The following is a 22,564-nucleotide window of genomic DNA, read 5'->3' as shown; positions in this document are numbered from 1 at the left end:
AAATGGTGGTAGGGAGAACTGTACTGAATGCAGGAACGAAGTGGTTTGCTTTCTGATTGCTTTGGGTGCTACTGTACTAATTTCCCTTCTGCATAGGCAGGGATACTAAGCGAAGAATATTTTCTTGGCACTGTAGTTAATTAAGCATGCCAAAGTCTGTAAAATAGGCCTCCTCTGTGGAGGAAAATAAATTGTTGGCATCTTTGCTTATATGTAACATTAACAAAAATGCATTCACTTCAGTAATTCATGATGGCTATGGTAGAACATCTGGAAAGCAAATGACTAGTCATTAATGCACCATTTGTTTGTGTGACTTGTAGAACCAGGACTTTTCATCCACACAGAACAAAGAGTTTGATCCTCTTGGCCCTCTGCCACATGGATGGGGTAAGACTGACTTGAAAGTGTTTTGTAATGCAATGTAATTAAACATTAAAGCATACTTCTGCCAAATTATTTTGTCAGCTGTTCTAGACCAGATTTTTAAAAGGAAAAGCTGGATTAAAAATCTTTTAAAATTAAATCTAATCAAATATGCTGTTAAAACAGTCCTGGCAAGGACGTGCAGTTTCAAAGTAGATTAGAAACTAGAAAGTATTCTGTTTTACTTCATGTAACTATCATAATAGCTTCTTTCACATTATGTTCTTTTTTTACCACTTCCATTAGGCAGGCTTCCCCCCAACCATCCCATTCCTGCCAAATCAGACTCCAAAACCCCTTTAAATCAGACCGCCTAACTCCGTCTCCAAGCCAATTCTTGGAGAGTTTTTTGGTCTGAAAATGTTTTTTATAATGACAACTAACCACTTCTTGACTTGCCCCTCTCCCTGGAATAAATTTGGTTTTGTACTTTACAGGGTTAACAATTTACAATTAATACAATTGGGGGGATGTGTACAAAAATGTAAGTGTAAAACTAATTTCTGGTGTGACTATAAAGCAGATATAAGAATTCAAGTTTCATGATACATAGGCAAGGTTCTTAGTATTATGTAATTTTAAAGCAAGTAATTACTTGGCAGAGTTAGACCTGGGTTTTTGGCTTGTCTGTTTTTCAAACATAACTGTGGATTCTTAGTTCTGGTATTGATGCAATTTTATGCCATAAAATTGTTGTTCCCCACACTTGTGCTTTGTTGCATTACATATATGACATTTCAAAGAAAGTTCTTTAGGCTAACATTGCCCAGGAAACAACAAAACTAAGTTTACACATCGTGTTGAATTCTGCTGTCAGTGTAAATCTCATAGACGTGTGTCTTCTTCCAGACTTCTCATGTAAACTGAAGCTTTTTACCTGTGGTAGTCAGATTTTGGCCTGTTTTTAAAATTTGTGTTTCTCTCGCAACGCTAGATAAAAATTGCATAAAGAGCTGCAGAATGGTACAGAAGACCAAGCCAGGACATTTATCATAAGCTTTGTTCAATCATGGGCATACACTGAACTAGCTGAAAGAAAATATGAATGTATTTTCTTGGAAACTGCATTGATAATTTTTTATTCCCTGCTCATAATATGAATATGAAGCCCTTGTACTTTCTGGATACTTGTGTATACACCTGTTACCTATTTTGTGTTTACTGTCTATATTGCTTGTAAGGTATGTGACAATAATCAAAGCAGCTGGAATTTCCTGTGGAGAAAACAGCTTACATTTTTTCTTTCTTCCAATTAATTTTTTTCCTACGATTGAAAAATAAATAGCATAGTAAAGGATCTTAAGACAGAAATTTCAACATCATTATTTTAATCCATATAAACTTTTAACTTGCAAAAATAGTGAAAAACCTTTCTAAAAAGTGCAAACAGTAGTAGGTCAGTAAATCTACTGAAGGTGAATCTCCTGTGATGAGCTACTTCCTTCATGCAGATGTTTATATTGTTGTTATGATGCCCAGAATTTCTCTTGCAGTCAGGATTGTTGGTATAAGCAGTGTAGGTAGAGATAGCTGAACCTTTCACAGTAAGAACTTACCTATGAACACTACTAAGTGCAGCTTTTTACCGAGGATAGGTGATGGTGCAGTTTCATATGACGTTTTGCAGTCAGTAGTATTAAGACAGGTTCCTGTTTGTGAATAGCCTATTAAGGAATAATGTCAATGAAAGTGAAAAAAACTTGAGTCAAAGGAGGTACAGAGAAACCTGAAGACAGCAGAGGCTGTGACAGAGTGTGTTGATTTGATTTTATTTATTTATTTTACTTGATGTAGTCTCAGCAATACATTAAGCAGGTGTCCTTTTGTGTCTTTTCAGAAAAGAGAACTGACAGCAATGGCAGAGTGTATTTTGTCAATCACAACACACGAATCACTCAGTGGGAAGATCCCAGGAGTCAGGGGTAAGAAATCGGTTGCAGCTTCATGTAAGTCTGGAATGAAAATGTAACAAAGTAGTGAGACTGAGTGCTAGGAAATGCTGCCCACATATCAAACATGGACTGTCCTACACAAACTTCAGATAGCCCATTAAAATATTAAAAGGTACTAACCAAACAGAAACTGTCAAAATATTACTTAGTAATAGTAACATTACCAGGGAAGTCTTGGTCAACAGCAGTAAGTTCATTCCCAGAACAGCTCCTACTCTTTTTATAAATGATACGCATGTCTAAACATTTGTATCATTGCCGGAGGGAGGGATTTCTTTCATACAGTGTTGCAATAGTGCACAGGATCCTGAATAAGAATTTGATTATTTCCTGGTCAGTCAATAGAGACAAAAAGAAGACAAACTTTAAAAACAGCAGCACCCATCCTCACACCTTTTTTTTTAAAAAAAAAAAGAAAAAAAAAAAGAAAAAAGCAAACAAAACAGAAGACAGAAAGAAAACTCGAGGCGCTACTAAAAGTGATGGAGTACTATTTATTTCCAACTTGGGTCACTCTGACTCTCTGAGGTAGGGAATGTAGGCAGGACATTGAAAGTGGAGGTTGTTCAATGCCAACTCCTCCTGTTTGAGATGAAAATTTCCATTTGGTGAAGCAGTTTCATCTGTCCTCTGTAGAGAAGGAGCAAGAGGAGGGGGAGGGGAATAGCTGTAGCCAGAGATGACAACTTTTCCATCCCAGTCACATCTGCGGCAACTGACTGTGTGGAGAACACTATTACTCTTAACGCAACATAACAACCAAATGTGCTGGCTTCACAGTTAGAAACATGGTCCTGCAATGTAGTTCTATGGAGGAAAGTCACTGTGAGAGCACTTTGGAGTGACAGTACTCAGGTCTTCCAAATACATTGAGATCTATTTTTGTTTATACCAAAATTGAGTTGTCAAAAAATTATACAAGATCAGTATTTGCATTTTCTTTTATTTTTGTAATTCTGAAATTCTTTTTTGTCTGCTGTGATTATACATGAGGTACCAAAAGCTACTTATTAAAATGTAATGTCAGTTTTTGAGTAAAAACCTAATGGAAGATAAAATTCTTTTGTTTCAGTGGAGGAAACATTGATAACCCTTGCTTACATTCTTCCCTTAAGTTTCTATTTGCCATTATTCCAGGTGGTGCAACCAAAGGAGCTAATGTTTATTTAAACAGTCATTTTGGTCTAATTGAGAGCTGACATGAAAGTTTAGGAGGAAAAAATAGGCAGAATAAATATTGAATGGAAAGTTTCTCAATCTGTAGTTTTTCTAGATCTGCCAAATTTTTTACTGTCTCAGGGTATTGTTCAATTGACTTAATGTATTAAGTTGATCCGTTACCATATATTTTCTTGTATCCATAGTCAATTAAATGAGAAACCCTTACCAGAGGGCTGGGAAATGCGATTTACTGTGGATGGTATTCCATATTTTGTGGATCACAATAGAAGAACCACTACATATATAGATCCCCGCACGGGCAAGTCTGCTCTGTAAGTGTTTTTAACATTATACTAAGTTTTCAAAAGTGAACCTTATCATGCATCATTTTTGAAAGTGTTTTTTTTTCCCCTCTTTCTACGTTTTTTAATGCAGAAAGTTTTACATGTAGTAATGCTTCTTAATTTTCTGGTTTTTTATCCACTGATAACTGTCCCTGAAGAAGGCAGTGTTTTGAACGCTTTAGAATCCTTCTTGCTAAGTAGTAGGTAAGATATGAGGGTAACGGATGAGCTTCATCAGTGCTATTGATGACCAGATCCCTTCCTTCCAGTTACTGGTCTGTCTTCTAAAAAGTACACTCAACCCTTTCTTTCTTTGATTTTTAGGAACCAGAGTGCAGTTAAAACCAGAATTTAACTCCCAACTGAAATTAACTGCATGTCACCCCATTCTTATTGTTAGAATCTTTTTTACAGTTAATAATCAGATACTGTTTAAGTACTGTGTATGCACTCCACAATTTACAAAGGAAGTATTTGGTTTTAGTTTAAAGACAAGAAAATTACACCCCAAAATCAAAAAATGTGAATAAGAATCTTCCAACTAGATAGCCAACTAAACCATACAACTGTAGAACTAATACATTTACAGGCTTTTACTTACATTACAAAAACTCTTTTGAAATTAAACTTTTTTCTCCTTTTGGTTCCAGAGACAATGGACCCCAGATAGCTTATGTGCGTGATTTCAAGGCAAAGGTCCATTATTTCAGATTCTGGTGTCAGGTACAGATTCATTTCTTAGGCATATTTGTTCACATTTTTGGTTTTTTGCTTATGTGCTTTAAATGAACTCTTCAATGCCTTGCAAGTAAAGGTAATCAAACTACTTAAAGATGAGTTAAATTAGGAGGGAGTAAATACAGGAAGTTCATAAACTCATGTAAGCTTCAAAGCTAAGTAAGCTATGACTTTAAAACATTATAGAATAAAGGAAAACATCAATTTAGCTACTTTTAAGTGGTGGATTTCGAATAGTGGGTTTTTTTCTGCTGATAATAAGGGAATATATGGAGGTACAGTATTTTTATAGTTAATACAAGATCTACTTTCTGCACAAATACATACTTCTGGAAGAAAATGCAGGCCATTTGACACAGAACGTGCATGTCTAAACATTGAAGAATATACTGCATTGCACATTAGCGTGCTCTAACATAATACCAAATTCGAGTGTGTCAGTCTTGGTACTCTAAACTCTGTGTATATCAAAGGATTAAGTAGCTTGGTGTTTAGGGAAAAGTCTTAGGTTTAAATGTTCCAGTTTTCAAGAGTCAATGAATTATCCTTTGAAAAATAACAGAGAGACTACCCTAATTTTCAACTTTGAATTTTGTGCAGACTAACCTAAATTTTCTAATTTTGTATTAAATTCTGGGGTAGAAAGCCTTGCTGAGTTAGAATGTTACTGATTTTTATTGTTTTCTGATGTCTTGTAAGAGTACAGTATTTGAACCTGTTCTAAGCAGGATCTGGAGGCTTGTATACCTCCCTGTAGATACCAATATTGGAGGCAATTTGTTCTTGGAGTAAATTACAATTCAAATATCTTGATTACTGGGTTTGTTTTATATGGATTAGTGAAATTCAACTGTACCTCTTAAAACAATATATACAACAAATGACAGTCCAAACTCAGTATTAGAAACTTTAAGTGATTGTACACTTCACCTCTAAAAAATTTCATTTCAGCAACTGGCAATGCCACAACACATAAAGATTACAGTGAGCAGAAAAACATTATTCGAGGACTCGTTTCAACAGGTATTGTATTAAATCATGTTAGTAGTGGGCATGAAAAATTGAGTTGATTAAATTTATTGTCACGTCATTCTTGATCCTTTGACATCTTGTTAATGTTATTTTAAGTGAGGCTACCAAAAAATATTAGTTTAATAGGATACACTCATACTTGTGTATTAAAGGATCATGCTAAAATATGAAATTCTGGCTCTAAAGACTGATGCATCTGACAGGGGGTTTTTTTGTTTGTTTTTTTTTTTCCTCAGGATTCTTTAAAATCTGAGATAATTTCGAGGGGAGCACTATGTCAGAGCAGCTCCCTATTCTCAGGAAGTTTTCATGTTGTGTTTATGTTTGGCACATTTTTCCTAACAGTGTGTTACATTAGCATGGGCTATGTACCAAAATATATTAAGTTGATCTTAGTCTGGGTGTTACGGGTCTTTAAATGAGTAACTAAATGGTTAAAAGAAAATAAAAATTATGACTTCTATTTAGCTTATTAGTAGTAAAATTCTTGTTAATCTGTAGACCTAAACCATGGTTAAAATTTGTTCCTATGCAATATTTTCAAGTGCTTTTGAATTTTACTTTTACTTTTCGAATGTTCATTGTGGCAATAAATCACTCCCATTGCTTGTTAAATTGAAGCTAAAAGCAGCTCTTTGTCAGTATAAGATACATAGAAACTGACTTGGAAGTACACAGAACGATTCCTCTTGGCAAATACTCCTCTTGGCTGCTTCTGTATTTTTCTGACTTAAAAGTAACTTGAGAAAATGGAGACCTTATCTAAGAAGATAGAAAATTTTAGCTTCCTCTGTCCCAGCTGAATTTTTTAATGTTCCTGTATGTCTTCAGTCTTCATTTCTTGTAGGAATTATCACAGATGTGTCAAGCCAGGAAATTTGAACAAATAGAATAGTATGTTTTGAGACAAATATATTCTTAAAGAATACTTTCTTGTTCAAATTACTGGAAATTGGTTTAGCAGAAGCAACAAATTGTGCAGTTGGCTAGTCTTTTCTTTTGGAAAAGTGATGTCTTCAAATAAAAGGGGTTAGAAGGAGACAAAATAAATCCTGTAACTGGAAGTTAGCTCTAGCCTTATTTCTAAAATTACACTTGGTCCTTTCACAATAATCTTAGAGGTAATAAAATTATACTGTACTGGAAAGAATCAAGAAATAGATTATGTAATTATGTAACCATCAGCAAACCTAAGTTTCCTTAGGAAAACAGGCTGCCTTATCAATAATTTGGATGCCATAATTGTAAAGACCTGAGTTAATTTTTTATATTTGTTAGTCATTCATCATTTGCAGATATCTCTGTTGGGGTTATGAAAATTTTTTGTGATGATTACTACAGGCATCTAGGAGAGATTTTAAAATGCAAATCTTGACCCAAATTCTGTGCCTGTCATTACAAACAAAAACTTAAGGTTCTTGGACACACAAAAGCGTTATGTGAAATTTCTTTATGTAAACCTCCAACAATAGACCAAATCAGCGTAATTACAATTTTGGTCATTGTATTAAAACCAGCATTAGTAAAGTTCTTTAGCATCTATGATTCTTCCTAACTTTTAAAAAACAAACCAACCAACCAGCTAGATTTTTATTATGCTTTTGAGGAGATTAAGTCGTAAAGTTAAAAAAAAAAAGTATGTTTATTGTTGTTTTGTTTCTAATGTATTTCTTTGAGTCCTTGATCATGTCTCTTCATTACTTGTAGCTGGGATACCATTCAGTATGGTATTTAAGAAATAGCAAATTTACTCACTTTGGGCCTGTTATTTATTGGCTGGATTTCTGTGATATACTTACAGACAGGCTGCTGGCCTAAGTATCCCGAATCTCTAATTTCAGAGTTATTATTTCTTTCTCTTTTACATCTTTTACTTTTTAATCTATGGAAATAGGTTTGCACTAATGCTTCAAGTTCCATGAACATTGCATAAGCAGCTACGTCACATACTCATATTTCATTTTATGGTCTGAATTATTGAATGCTATATTGCTTGATAGCAAGTAGTAGTAAGTCTAGCCAGTGCTTATAGCTGTTTTCTTAAAAAGAATTGGTTGTTTTTCTTCTACTAAGATAATGAGCTTCAGCCCTCAGGATCTACGAAGACGTTTATGGGTTATTTTCCCTGGTGAAGAAGGCTTAGATTATGGAGGTGTTGCAAGGTAAACTAAACTGAAATGGCAAATAATATCTTTTTCTGCAAGTTGTTGGTGTGAAGACTTCCCCAAAGTAGATACTTAAACTGGAGTGCTTTCAAAATGTTAGTGAAATTTATTCCTTATCTTTCCTTGGAGTATCTGAGGAAAACAGTTCCTTAAGATGTATGCATGTCTTAAAACTGTATAAAATTATTTTCAGTTCACATTAGGAATTACTTTAATCATCTCATTGATTAAAGAGATGTACAGTTTACTGAACTACAGTAAGCCTGTGGCGTGACCATTAATACCAAAGTAGAGGTTTATTGAAAAAGTGAATAGAAATCTCCTTTCAAGTCAAAAGTCTTTACTGAAATGTAACCGAGAAGTGCATATATTAATTAACATTCCCTAAACCCCTAAAGTTTAAATCACTAGTAAACTTTTAATCTGCTCATTTAGATAAGGGTGTTTTTATCAGAACCACTGACAGTTGTATATCATTGTAACTTTGCATATTAATTCGTAATTTGTGTGAGTTTCAATTTGGTTTCACTTTGGTCTAGCATACTTTCTGATAATGAAGTCAGATTGACTACCTATGTGCCAACAAGTTTCTAAGTCAACATGAGTTAACTAAAGTAATTTCTAATTTAATTTGTTTTGAAATGTGTTTTTATTGTTTGTGTGATTTCAGGGAATGGTTCTTTCTATTGTCACATGAAGTTTTGAATCCAATGTATTGCCTGTTTGAATATGCAGGGAAAGATAACTACTGCTTACAGATAAACCCAGCCTCTTATATTAATCCAGACCATCTGAAATACTTCCGATTTATTGGAAGATTCATTGCTATGGTAAGTTCAGTGTTAAAGAGGCGCTCTCATGTAATTTTCCTATAAATAAATATTGTTCCATCAGATGGATAATTAAACAATTCATTTTTAAGTTGAAAGTATTATCAGGGGTTTTGATATAACTACTGTTGGTATAAGTTAATTCACTATATTAGCAGTCATCATATTCTAGGTTGTTTTAATTCTTTGGCTGTCAGATTTTGTTGGTACAGAGTACAGAATCTTTACAAATTAAGTATTTAATCATCCTTTGCATTATTTTGTCTGTTTTCATGTTCCTCAGGCTTTGTTCCATGGGAAATTCATTGACACGGGTTTCTCCCTGCCGTTCTATAAACGTATCCTAAACAAGCCAGTAGGACTCAAGGATTTAGAATCTGTTGACCCAGAGTTTTACAACTCTCTCATCTGGGTAAAGTGAGTTTGACTTGATTTTGTTCTTGAAATAGCAATACAATGTTTACGATTTTCACTTATGCCAGGAAGTAGGTGTAAATTTATTACTGAAAACCCCACTGGGAAGTATAATATATCAATTGCAGAGCAGTACTGGAATTTTTACTGTAGATTTAGATACAGAAATAATAATTTGATAATGCAGAAACCCTTCTGGTTCATTGAATATTCTGTACAGCATCTTGCATTCCACTTTTTCTGTTTTCCAATAAATCTAGCTAGACATTATACAGATGTGGCAGTCTTGAACACTGTTACAAATAAAATGGCTCGAGTAAATTCCACTGAAACTTTTTAGGTAACTGATTAAAAGAAATCAGCAAAAATCCACTCAATGTTTCTCTCTCTAGTACCTGGTTTAGTTAGAAAATGTAAAAAGTTTAGTGCTACAATAATGTGAAGTTAACAAATGTAGTTTATTTACTATCACATAATTCTTCTGTTAGTCATACCTGAAATTTGACTTAAAGGTTAATATTGAAGATTTAATGCTTTAAAGAAGTTAATGCTCATGCATTTTTCTAGCTGTTGTTGACTTTTTGCTCCAAGCTGAATGATTCAGGACCATTCCTATGTATAGCCTTCCATGTATGCATTGTCAGTCATCTGTCTATTCTACATTTATACTCTTTTTGAGTCTTCCTTCAAAGTTGAGCAGGAAGTAAAAAGGATCTGGAGTTTGTAGACCATAATTATTTTGGAATTATGTGTTAAAAATACTTTAAGAAGTAATTTAAAATTCTGTACTTATTTTTTAATAGCAGGACTCCAGGATGTTGGTAGTCCATGGTTGATGTGCACCATTTGTTTCATAATACAGGTGATTTTCCTTTCCCAACAGTTTAAAAACAATAAATAAAATTTCGAAGGGAAAGACAAAAAGACAATTAAAAATTTTTGCTTCTGTGATAGTAGAAACAATTTGGCAGAAAAATGAGTTTTTTATGTGACTAGAGTGATGAAACATTTTACTTAAGAATCATACAAAACCAGAATATTTTTTAAAAATGCTTTGAGAAATTCATAGAAGGTGTGAGGATAGATTTTTTTAAAATGCAGAAATAAATATAAAAGGCAAGATTGTCATCTCCTGTAGTGGTGAATCTTGGAAGCATTATATTTAATAACAAGGAAGGGGGGAAAGCAGCTTTACGAGTTGTTTTCAAATTGAGATAGGAATTCTGATTTTGTTTTCGAAGAGTAGTATGTTCCATACTCAATGTATGTGCTGCTAAAAGATGTAGTGAGTTAAAATTCCATTAGGAAAACGTAAAACAGTTGTTATTTGAGTAAAGATGTCATGAAACAGAGACCTGAAAGGGAAGAAAAGTTCTCAGAACTCTTAAGTCCTCATTTCTGTAAATAAGGAATCCTGTTATCTGTTTCGTAGTCAGAAAATACATGTATTTTTTTTTTAAAGGGCACTTTTTGTCATCTTGTGACTTACTGAGTTTTAGAGACGTAGCAAATATGATACTGAAAAATGCAAGTTATGGGGAAGAAATTTGCATTAAATCATGGGGGAAGGTATTACTGGTGAATGATCTTCTGATTAAATTGTAACAAATTGCACATGTAATGACATTTAGCTTATGAGCAGTATCTGTTAATATTTTGTGGAAAGTCTAGAGTAGAAGTGTGTTATTTTAAGCCATTATCTGTAGATATAGTTACATCTTTGCATTTGTGTATGTAGGGCACATAACCTGACCGCTTTTCACATTTCAAAGCAATGGGTTTTCTTTATAACACTGAATAATTGCGAGGTCTTTCAATGCTGTTTGAGTGTGTTACATTTATTCTAAATATGATTTTTTTGGTGCGTATGTAATTTATGATGGTCTAAAAGAGAGCACAGAGGCTTCTGGATGTCAGTATTAGGCGCTTGTCTATGGAAATAAATGGGGACTTGTCATAGACATCGCAGACTACTTTTTCATCTCATTTTAATTCAAAGTATGCAGTGTTGCCAGATACCACCCAATGGATTATTGGTGTGAAAATTCTGAGACTGAATTCTCAGGTACCAGCAGTCCCTAATGAAATATTTTGTCAAAGACAGGAGAAGCCTGCATCTGCAGTAAGGAACTAGAAAACTCAGAACTTACTGTCAAGAACCACTCTTACGTCTCACGCTGTATATGAAGGTTTCAAGTGACTAAGCTGTGCTGGCTACATATGCTTTTATTGATCTGCACTCAGTGTTTGGGTTTTTCCTTTTTTTTTCCCCTCCTTTTTTTTTTTTTACCATGGAAGAAATAGAGAGGCATAAGGCTGTAACAAGAACTTTTCTGAAGGCTGTGTCTGAAGCAAATATGACCCAAATATCAGTAGCAATTTCTGTAGTGATAAAGAAATTTTCTAGGTTAGAGTCCATGAAAGGTTCTGCCTCTTTGAAAAAAAACACTTAAGGATATGAAAATTCTGGAGAAGAACATTCAGACCTCTGAGGGGTCCACATTGACCTCTATGTACAGAGACCCAAAGTTCAAGTTTAGTATAGTTGAGCCTGCTTATCTGCAATGTAGATGAAGTTATCCTCTAAGGAAATGACCGCAAATTTTTGAAAAATGTCATGTGTGTCAGGGCGGACATAGTTTTGTTCCTCACCAAAAAAGCAAATTTTATAACTTTCCAGGAAGCTTTCAGTAGTTTAAATTTCTTGGTGTTTCTCCTATCAGGTGGCTGTTTTTCTGTCATTCACACAACTTCGAAAATATCACACAAGCACTCAGTTTGGAAGGGGACCTCTAGAGGTCATCTAGTCAAACCTCTCTGCTCAAACTGAGCTAGAGCAGGTACCCTTCATTTTAAAAGGAAGGGGTAACTTTATTTCATCATCCATCCATCTAAAGCCTTCCCTCCTCATCTGAGATTTCATGCAATAGCATGTATTTCAGAAAGATCAAGTTCAGAAGCACAGTTGCATCACGGTGCTAGATAAACCACAGTGATTTTTTTCAAGACTGACATTTCTGTGTTACAGTTCAGGACAAATACCTTGATTTAGCACTTTATTTTGGGGGAAAATGGTCATCAAAACCTCTGCATATGCAGGTGATTCTTCACTTTACAAAAACACATATCCACATATAAATTACAGTGTTGTACCTGTTATTCTCCTGGCTATTAATGCCTATAAAGAGAATAGAATTTATTTGAGCGCACAATTCATGTATGCACATTGGTAAAATGAGTCAGTACTTCTTGCAAAACTATAATTATTGTGTATGGAACATTTCCTTATCTTGATTATTTAGCTCCAACCCTTTTTTTCTTAAGGTTCTTCATACCCATCTCCTCTACTGAGTACAAGGTCTTGACACATTTATTTAAAATTATATTTTTTCCTTACAGAGAGAATGATATTGAAGAATGTGGCTTGGAAATGTTTTTCTCAGTTGATAAAGAAATTCTAGGTGAAATCAAAAGCCATGATTTGAAGCCAAATGGTAGCAACATTCTGGTCACAGAAGAAAACAAAGAAGAATACATTAGGTAAGAATAAATTAAGATTTTAAAATACTCTTATCTCCATTTTTTTTCTTTAGTTCTAGCAAGAAAAGATTGTCAAACTATGTAATTTGAAGCATTGTTGAAATTCTGTCTCTGAGTAATTGCTGTTGTTGGCAACAAGTGGCAATTGTTTGGATATCATATTTGAAAGAACAATATTGATAGAAGTAATTTTTTTAAATCCACCTTTCCTAGAGATTACCATTAGTAGAAGACCCACTTTTTCCCTAGAGATATTTAAGTTTAGCAGAGCATTGTGACCACAAATGTGAATGTCAGGTAGTTCATGAAATTGTTGCACATGTTTATTATTGGAATGATATTGCTTCATACCCTGCTGATATTCTACTCAGCCATTTATGTTTGGTTTTTTTCTTACACTTTAGCACATTTTTGCATGCTTTTGTGATGATTCTTTTTAAAGATACTTGGGATCTCTACTGGTTTTATTTGGACTGGTCTTATAGTGTAATTAGGTCTTGGCATTTGTAATGTGTTATGAATGATGTCATAAGTTGTATTGTCATAAATGAAGGATTATGTTTGCACTACCAGAATGTTTTAAAGCAATAGGTTAAGAGGGAAGGAGCCTAAGAGTGATTAAAGAATAAAAATATGAACACTGAGGTGCTTTGCCCTGAAATATCCCCTCCTTCCTCAATGTGCAGCAGTACATAAGCTCTGCTTTAAGGTGTGAACTTCAACATGTAAGCTTGGAGGATGTGCTTGCAAAAAAGAAAAAAAAAAAATAAAAATCACACATTCCAGGCATGAAATAAACTGAATCACAGTAGAATTTTCCCCTTTCTTATGACGTGTTCTGTCAAGGCTTCTTTGACGGGAAGGGGCGAGGGAGAAGGGAGTGGATTTTGTTTTCATTGCATGAGTAATCTGAAGACATTTCAGTGATTCACAGAAAAGGTAGTATTTGCAGAAAAAATATACTGACATTTTGTAGTTTTGAAAAGTATTATTATTGGGGTTGAAAATGGAGAGGATCTACAGAAAACCATTCTCTCCTAGTTTCTAGGAACCCAGGGAGAGCTCGAATTCCAGTTTCACTTGTATTCTTTTGCCTTACTCTGACTCCTGCTTTCAGTCCCCAGAGTTTCTAGGACTGAAATCGGAAAATAGCCATCTCTCCTTTAGACTCCAGTTCTCCTGACAGGTTAGGCTTGAATTCAGCATAATATCTGCTTCTCCCTGGGTTCAGGTTCTTCGGGTCTCCTGCCTGCTTTTCACCCTTTTATTAATGGAGAGTGGAGTTTCTGCCACAGAGCAAAGTTTCATGATTAACAGAAACAAATATGGAACTTTCCAAATGGACATAGTCGTTTCTTGGTAAGCTAGCAGTCCTACTTATCTTCACCAGTACAACTGACCTAGTTTTTACCTTTTCATGGATAATGACTGAGATTTCTGGGGAGAATATTAGACAAATATAGCTCTGCGTTTTTTTTTTTCTTCCTTCAAATACCTAGGGACTGCTGTGCTCTCATTAATATAATCAGTGAATAGATGCTGCCTCCTCTTTGAGTCTAAAATACCTTCCATAGCAGAATGGTTGAAAACATAGGGTTTTAACTTAAAGAAAAAACAAAATCATTTGCACAGAGTGAAGGTTACTAATAAAATTATGCAATGCTCTATCCCCAGAACTTTCCAGACTTTCCATTTTTTTTTTTTTAAATTTAGCTTACAGTTCATCTCAAAATAGGCTAACAAAGATGTGGACTTGGGTTAGCACAGGCCATTTAAATTATCTTTCTGTATCTTCTTTTACAGGCTAGTAGCAGAATGGAGACTTTCCCGAGGTGTTGAGGAGCAGACACAGGCTTTCTTTGAAGGCTTCAATGAAATTCTGCCACAACAGTATTTGCAGTATTTTGATGCGAAGGAACTGGAGGTAAAGGATTGTTTGGCTATTGCTAGATCCAGGTTGTTACACATAAACTACTTAAACTCCAATTGTTATGTTTGAAGAGCAGAACTCACTGACAACTCTGTTTTATAGGGCCTATCAGGGAAACTTTATGGAGTACTATTTGATTAGTGTGTTTCCCTTCACTTTCCTCTTTGCCAGCCTACTTGGGTGTTTCTAAAAGGCTAAGATTCTGCCAGTAGAAATTTCTTAACAAATTGCTTTTGTAATCCTCAGTGATTTGACTTCCCTGTGTTCAAAGAATTAGTAACTTGACAGAAGGGGAGATAAAACCAGATATGCAATGGATTATCGCATATAGATTGGACCAGGTTGTAGATGGTTTTGATCTCTCAAAATTACACTTTCTGAAGCATCTGTTCAATTTAAAAAGATGAAAACATTAAAAAAAAAATCCTGTTCCTAGTGGAGAATTGTATGGCTGGGCAATGATAAACTGTTCCTACCTTGAATGTCTGCATGGAAGCAATTATTCCACTTCTCATCACAGAGGTGCCTTCTAGTTTGTGGCCTCTCCAAATACACTTCATATGCAGTCATCATTTTTTGTCATAGAAGTTTTGGATAAAGTTTAAAACTAAAACCAAGTATAGTGTCATTGCAGATGCTTCTAAGTATGGGTGAAGTTGATGTTCTGTTTTGCTTTGTGGGAAGTCATAGAAGGAAAATCTTAACTTGTACTCGCATGTTTATTTCCCTTTTTCTCCCCTAAAGGTGCTTCTATGTGGAATGCAAGAAATTGATTTGAATGACTGGCAAAGGCATACCATCTACCGGCACTATACCAGGACCAGCAGACAGATAGTATGGTTCTGGCAGGTTTGTAGACTTTGTTTTCTTCTTAGACCAACAGAAGTTACAGAGCACAGCTATATCTTAGTAAACAGTAGTCAGAATTATGGAACAGATCTGTAGTGTGTAAATATAAATTGTTACTGCTAATCCAGCTATTTGTAACAGTCATGTAATTTGTTAATCTATGGATGATGATGTGAAAATCTGAATATTAAATCTATACCTAAATGTTTATTTCAATTACTATTTTTCAGTTTGTGAAAGAAATAGATAATGAGAAAAGAATGAGACTCTTGCAGTTTGTTACTGGAACATGCAGATTACCAGTGGGAGGATTTGCCGACCTCATGGGTATGCATTAATAATCCCTCTAATGCATTGCATAATTTTTTTAAAAAGAACCAGATTATATGTTTATGAACATTTTTAATTAATTTTATATTGAATACTATTTTGTAAGTCCTGCATATACTTGAGCTATGATGGAAAAAGAGATAGAGAGAATATTTACACCTGTTGTACTGAGTTTCAAAATCACTTCAAATTTCTGCATTTCATCACATGCATACTTTGATCTAGACAGAGTTGTACAGTGAAGGACAGATGTCTGTCTTCTGTGTGAGTAATGGTAATCTTGTCTTGTGTTTACACCTTTCGTACTGGAGTTGTAATGTATTACCTGCTGATACAAAGGTAGCTAGACCTATACCTTGTTCATTTGAACTTGTTACAGGGAGCAATGGACCCCAAAAATTTTGTATTGAAAAAGTTGGAAAGGAAAACTGGTTACCTAGAAGTCATACCTGGTGAGTATGTAACAAATCAGAATATTACTATTGTTCTGTTTTTACTGACAACAGTCTACTTGGAGATTTTAGTAAATGGGTAATATACTTAAATGGTTGAAACTATGTTAAAGCAAACACCAAGTTATACCAGTAAACTTTATTGTTGAATAATAGCTAAACTTCTGAAAAACTCTTGCAGCATGGAGTAGATTCCATTGTAAATTTCATAGATTTATGTAGTACTGAAAATTTAAAGTAATAAACAGTACTGTCTAAGGAGGTTGGGATTGATCTTTCGTTATGACTGTACTCCGTCTTGATAGCGAAGTAGCCACATTCACACTCCCTCTTCCCTAGAGAAAAGGTAGGTTCTACTCACATGTATTAGTGGTTAGTAAAAACACACAAATTTAATATTTCAAATGTGAATGATGACTCTAGTTAACCAAGTAGGAAAAGTTAAGTGAAACTTCTTACCAGGTACACTGCATTTCTGGAAAACTATCACTGTTCAAGCGCTTGAACTCCTAACTTTCGCTCTCAGAGATATATAAATTTATGTCAGTAGTCACTTTTTCACAGGGTATATATCCAGGTATCCATCTACACAGCAAAAAGTTTAATTACCCATTATTCATAATAGATCTTTTTGTAATGATTTAATTATTTTTCAGTACTTAAGTTTTTTCTTTATTTTCAGTTTCAATCGCTTAGACCTTCCACCCTATAAGAATTATGAGCAGTTGAAGGAAAAACTGTTGTTTGCAATTGAAGAAACAGAAGGATTTGGGCAAGAATAGCTAAAATTTGCACCTTGAAGAATGTGAACTCAACACAATGTATGTTCTTCACTTCTTCTGCTTGTTGCACACTTCATTGTAAAGTAGACTTGACTTGGGTTTATTTAACAATACTAATGTGTAAGTAAATGGATGTTATCCCGGGGTTTTATCCACACTAACTCTGGATTTCTACTGAGCACTTTCAGAAATCAAATGAGCAATCAGATATGGCTACAAATGAATTATGACCTAAGTAGAGGTTTGATACAGCTTTGGGCTCTGCTTTGTTTTACCATTCATTAATTAGAATGTGTCCTTAATGACTGACAGATTTTTACCAATAGTTTTGTCTTTCCTTTTTAGTAGCATTTTTTGCTACTGATGCACTGGGAAGTTCATTGGTAGCTGCAATGCTGCAGCATCATCATAAGCCTCTTTACAGCAGTGTTACTAGAGCCAGCTTGTAACCATCCTCTGCATACTGTGAGCAAATTCATTGCTTAAGCTCTTTTTTCTAACTCAAGGGTGGCCAGACTTTTTTTCCCTGCCTGGAGTCTGCTCACATGCCAGCTGGACTCAAGCTGCTGTTAAGGGGATGTCGAACTGTGGCACAAATCCAGGGCATAGCTTTGCTTTGTTTTTTCCCACTCTTCCTAATTTCAGCAAAATAGACACCTGCCCAAAGTTGTGGGAACACTTCTGTGTCCCCTCAGAAGAATTCTGATCTTTTTCTGTGTAACACATTTAACTTTTAAATCAATATTAACACTGTGGTACTTCACTTGTTTTGCAAAAGACAAGACCACCTGGAGTTGCACTGATTCCATTTAGATTCTTGTTTGCAGACTCATGTTTCTTGTCAAAAGTGTTAATGGACATTATTCTCAGTGTTATTCTTCTTGTTGCAGTCAGTTTGCTCTGAAGACTTTATTGGGCTCTCAGGAAGAGGTACAAAACAACTGGATTCAGAAAATTATAATACTTATCATTTTTGCTGGTGAACTGATATATGATACTGGCTAAGGCTAAGAGGGTTAGAAAGTTCAGACATAGATTACAGATTTTTGAAAAGCTGGAGCATCAGTAAATAGTTCTATAAAGATTGAAACTAAAGTTTTTTTGGAGAGGTTTCTCAGTTAATTCACCCTAAGCTGCTTATAGCTAGTAACTTTTGTAGTGAATTCCTATTGGATTAATAACATCTTTTACTTCCTTTTTGAATCAGTTAATATTCAATTCTTTTCTGGTTTACAATAACATTTTGCATTTTACGGCTTCTTTAGACTGAATGCACTTTTTGGGTATGGTCGTTTTTTTTCTGAAGGGAGGAAAACAAACTTCAATGAGATGAGCTGTTAGCCATAGTAAGAGACATGACACTTGAAATAGCATGTAGCACATATTAAAGCGTAACCGCAGCTCAAAGCATTGGGACAGGAGCTGTTTTTAAGAGGCTTCTAGATACCAAAGCTGAAACAAGACAGGGCGAAACTGTAAAACTGAACTTCCAGTCTTGAAAATAATATTTCTTTCCTGCTCTCCCTTCTGTCTGAACAATAAGAGGGAAAAACTGATTCAGGCCTAAGAAGAATCAAGACACTACGGTTTTTAACTGACTTCAAGAGTTTTCCAGGTCATACAAAGTGATAAATGCTTATTGGAAGGCAGAATGATTAGACTTTGGCGTGAACAGCTCTGTTGTCATGCGTATTCTAGGAAAGGCATGGAAAAGTTTCTGATGATACAGAAATGACCCTCTTTTACAGTTTCATTGATGGTGAGAACTAACCTGACTTCATGGTTTTACTAGGAGGAAAATCTGCCAACTTCAAAATATTTGATGAATCTATTACGGTATACAGCTCATGAGGAGAAAAAAAAAGCCTTATAAATATTTTCTGTTTATATTAATTCTTACAATGAAATGTAGTTAGCTAACATATTTACAAGAGAGATTAAATTAAGCAAGATAATGCAAGATTAAGCTATGAAAAATAGTCCGTGTTCTGCATAATGCTTTATGATTCATGTAGGGAACCTAGAACTATTGTTAATGTATAAATATCACCCAAAAGGCTTTCAGCCCTATATTTTTAAAATAAAGAATAGTTATAATTGAAATAGCCTTAGCCCTAGTTCTATAGGGTATGGCTGTTTAATATTTTTATGGTTGAAATGTTTAGTTCAGGAGAAACTTAAATGCTTGTATATATTTTTGCAGTCCAGGATTCCACTTATTCCGTTTTTCTTTCTTTAATTTAAATGGCATGTTTATATGTCTTTTCTGCTGTATTAGGATGGGGGAAAGGGGGCTGGATATCCCAAGGACCATATATGGTTTTAAAATACTGCAAATAAAAAATTCATTGGGGGGAGAAAAAAAAAATCTGAGAAACATTGGATTTGGCCAAAATATAAAAAAATTTAAAGCAACTTTACTGTATTAAATTGGCAATATTTCTGAAGTCAGAGGTTAAGATTACTTAGGCATTTTACTTTTTCAGCATTGTGAATGCTAACAAATCTGTTAACTTTTTACAACTTGTTGTGTAGAAATAAAAAGGAATTAATATAAGCCACTGATGCGCTTTTCTGTTCTTTATGAGGATCTGGTGAAAACAATATGTGGATGAGCCCATAGCATCTAGTATCCCAGATAATAGGTTATTATGAATTGGACTTACAAGTAAGATTTTCAGCAGAGATTAATGCATTTGTCTGCCGCTACTTCAGCTGATTTAGCAACCTGAGCTGCATAAATTCATAGTATGTCTTCAATATATATTCATATGCAACTGTCAGTTGATCCTAATTTTCAAGTACTAAAATAACTTTTATTTAGAATTTTCCCTTATGAGAATGACATGAGAAAATTAAATGCTGAGCTGCTGATCTAAGAATTAACAAAGCCTTATTGTTCTCGGTAGCTCAGGAAATGTTAATATGCTAATGAAATGCACAGTAAATGCATCATGTCCTCATCTGATCTAGTATGGAAGGTTTTTTTAATCCAGTTGCTTATGTTTAAAAAAAAAGACTTTTTATTATTCTGAGAGAAGTAAAACAAAAATGCTTGCTTTATTTTTTTTGTTTGCGTTTTTATTATGCTGCACTGGATTTGTAATCTCAACTCTCTGTTATATTGGTATCTCCAGCCCCCTTTTTGTGGTGTCTTTTAATTTTCTTCAAGAATCACTGTTTGTGTATATGTGCTCTAGTGAACTCGTATATAAACTGGGATCAGCAGCACTGGATTGTAAAATACTGTACTGAAATTCATTGTTGAAATTTTCTTGCATTGTAATTTCAAATACTCAGGTAACTGTAACAGTATCTCAGTAAGTCAAATACTTTTATAAAACTACTTAAAGAGATGGTAGTCTCGTCGTTATTCATTCTGTGTAATGAAGCATCCATGTGCAAATAAATTGTCTGTCTGTTCTTTTGGGGGTGAGGGGTTAGGCTGTCTTAAGTTGTCTTTCTAGGAAAGTTCTTCAGGAATGTTTCTTTCCTGAGACCTCTTGGTCTTGGAAATTCATTAGGAGATTTCAGACACAGCTGCCTTTGTGACTGGTTAGAAACTGCAGATAAAACAGTTCTTGAATTTTTAGTGCTCATGGTCCTGGGGGTGCTGCCCCAAAGAGACAGTGAGGCCGCTAGTCTGTTAGTGGTGGTACTCTGAGGGAGATGGTCTAGTGAGAGGTTTGGCAGGCGCCACAGCTTTAACATTTTCTTGTACCACTATTGCAGTGATAGCAAAAATGAAGTCTGACACTGGAAGGTTGTTTTCTGTTTAGGAATGAGAGTGTGACAGGAAGGAGGAAAAAAAAGCTCAGATGAGACTGACCAGCCTTGTAGTTACCCTGATCATCCTCCTTGAAGGGAGAAGTGGTATTTACATTCTTCCTGTCAACAGGAACCTCTCCTGGTTGCCATGACTTTTAAAAGATAATTAAGATCGGCTTTACAATGACATTGACTAGCTCCCTCAATGCTTGTGGGTACGTCCCATCAGGTCTCAAGAACTTGTTTATATGCAGTTTGTTCAAATGTTCCCTAAACTGATCCTCCTCCACAGAGGGTAATCTTCCTTGCTGCAGACCTTCCCACCAGGTTTTCACTCTGCTTGCTTTCCCAGATGTTCACACAGGCTGGGTTAATACAATTTTGTTAGTAGCAGCAAATCCCAAGTATGCTTTTCTATGCCAAGTAAATATATGCAGTAATAATTGCCTTTTTTCTGCAGCAGGGCAGGTTAGTTTTGAGTTGCTTCCTCCATGCTTTGGATGAAATCACTTAAAAGCTTGCTAGTAAGTTGTGTGGCCCCCAAATTTGACACTGCTTTGGGTAGTTGTAAGTTAGTACAGCTATGAGGATATTTCACATATATCTGAAGTTTAAAAAGGCGGGGGGGGAGGGGGGCGCAAAAAGGGGGGTGCAAAACTTCCAAAACGGAACCACAATGCAAGGCACAATAAATGCATGGTATGATAAATGAACAACTTAATTGCACCATTGCATTAGTTCCTTGCTAGTTTCTTCTATGATGATGTTGCTAATGTCAGTATCAGTCCTGGGTAGGGTTATTAATGGTTTTGTACAGGACAAGATGGGAGTGCTTGTTTAGTTTAAACAAAACCTTTTTTGGTTTACCTATTGCCAAATCTTATCATCATTGGTGGGACTAGAAGTTGAATTGATCTATGGTAAAACGTCTTTCTGTAGCCCAGCTTTAAAACTTATTGCTGGACTGATAAGAGAGATTAGAATTTAAATTAATTAGGCTGCAGAGCTGTAAATAACCACTAGACGATAAAATAGCTCTATCTGTTGGATCCTAAAGAAGGATTTGTTCCTGATCTCTGAGGATGCCTGATCTCACATCCACTCTCAACCTATCAGCTCTACAGTAGTGCACAAATTGACAGGGTTAATTGGAGAAATCAGTTTTCTCTGAGCAGAAAGTAGTCCTTGCCAGATTTGAAGGACCAGTGACCTTATCTGCTATGTCAAATCCTAGTTTTTGGAGTATCTTGGAAAAAAAAAAAACACCACACTTCATGAGGTCATGTTTCTACTTTTTACCCAACAAATACCTGCTTTCTGCAACTGTTGTGAGGAGCTGAGTGTTAGCTGAATGTCAAGTTTTCTGCTTGCAGGGTTGCAATGCTGAAAGAAGCAACGTTCAATTCAAGCAGAGAACGGATTCCAGATGAAAAGGGGAAAACACCAAATGCTGTCATTGTGTATGTGTAATACCAGCTAGGGTTATGTTTTATACAATTCTTGTGTGTTTTGTTTTGCCTTCAGAATATAGGGCATCCCTGATCCTTTCCGAAGGTGGGCTGAGCATTTATCCTTTTCACACAGGGCAGAAGACGCCGTTCCCCCTATGGCATAAATCCCCAGGGGTCACAAGCAGGTAGGTTCTTCACCAGCCTTGCTGTTCTAGGGGTGCATGATGCCTGCAAGGCTTCCGTAGGGCCTGGACTGACCTTCCCTGCTGTGCCCGGCACCTCTCCTTGTACCGGGGGACCTCAGAAGCGGCTGACGGCACTCGGCCGGGGGGGGTGGGGTGTCAACTCTCCCCGCCCCCTTTATTTGGGGCATAAAGTTGTGAGGATTTACAATAAAGGC

General features: G+C 35.4%; 1 protein-coding gene across 2 annotated transcripts in view; it reads left to right on the top strand.

Moving 5' to 3' along the window:
- ITCH (itchy E3 ubiquitin protein ligase) overlaps positions 1-16,994 on the top strand; it is a 33,942-nt gene extending 16,948 nt beyond the window's left edge. For both annotated transcript variants that reach the window (XM_009710303.1, XM_009710302.1), the window contains exons 10-23: positions 324-390; positions 2,264-2,348; positions 3,743-3,871; positions 4,534-4,606; positions 5,573-5,644; positions 7,727-7,815; positions 8,489-8,648; positions 8,932-9,065; positions 12,462-12,602; positions 14,406-14,526; positions 15,277-15,381; positions 15,612-15,708; positions 16,091-16,163; positions 16,846-16,994. In XM_009710303.1, the coding sequence (XP_009708605.1) occupies positions 324-390; positions 2,264-2,348; positions 3,743-3,871; positions 4,534-4,606; positions 5,573-5,644; positions 7,727-7,815; positions 8,489-8,648; positions 8,932-9,065; positions 12,462-12,602; positions 14,406-14,526; positions 15,277-15,381; positions 15,612-15,708; positions 16,091-16,163; positions 16,846-16,945 (1,446 nt within the window). In that variant the 3' untranslated portion in view covers positions 16,946-16,994. The remainder of the gene's footprint in view (positions 1-323; positions 391-2,263; positions 2,349-3,742; positions 3,872-4,533; positions 4,607-5,572; positions 5,645-7,726; positions 7,816-8,488; positions 8,649-8,931; positions 9,066-12,461; positions 12,603-14,405; positions 14,527-15,276; positions 15,382-15,611; positions 15,709-16,090; positions 16,164-16,845) is intronic.
- The last annotated feature ends 5,570 nt before the right edge of the window (positions 16,995-22,564 follow it).

Source organism: Cariama cristata, unplaced genomic scaffold (assembly GCF_000690535.1).
Source record: "Cariama cristata isolate BGI_N322 unplaced genomic scaffold, ASM69053v1 scaffold12881, whole genome shotgun sequence".
NCBI classification, from domain to species: domain Eukaryota; kingdom Metazoa; phylum Chordata; class Aves; order Cariamiformes; family Cariamidae; genus Cariama; species Cariama cristata.
The sequence above is the reverse complement of the archived record's forward strand: the minus strand, read 5'-3'. Positions and strand labels throughout refer to the sequence as shown.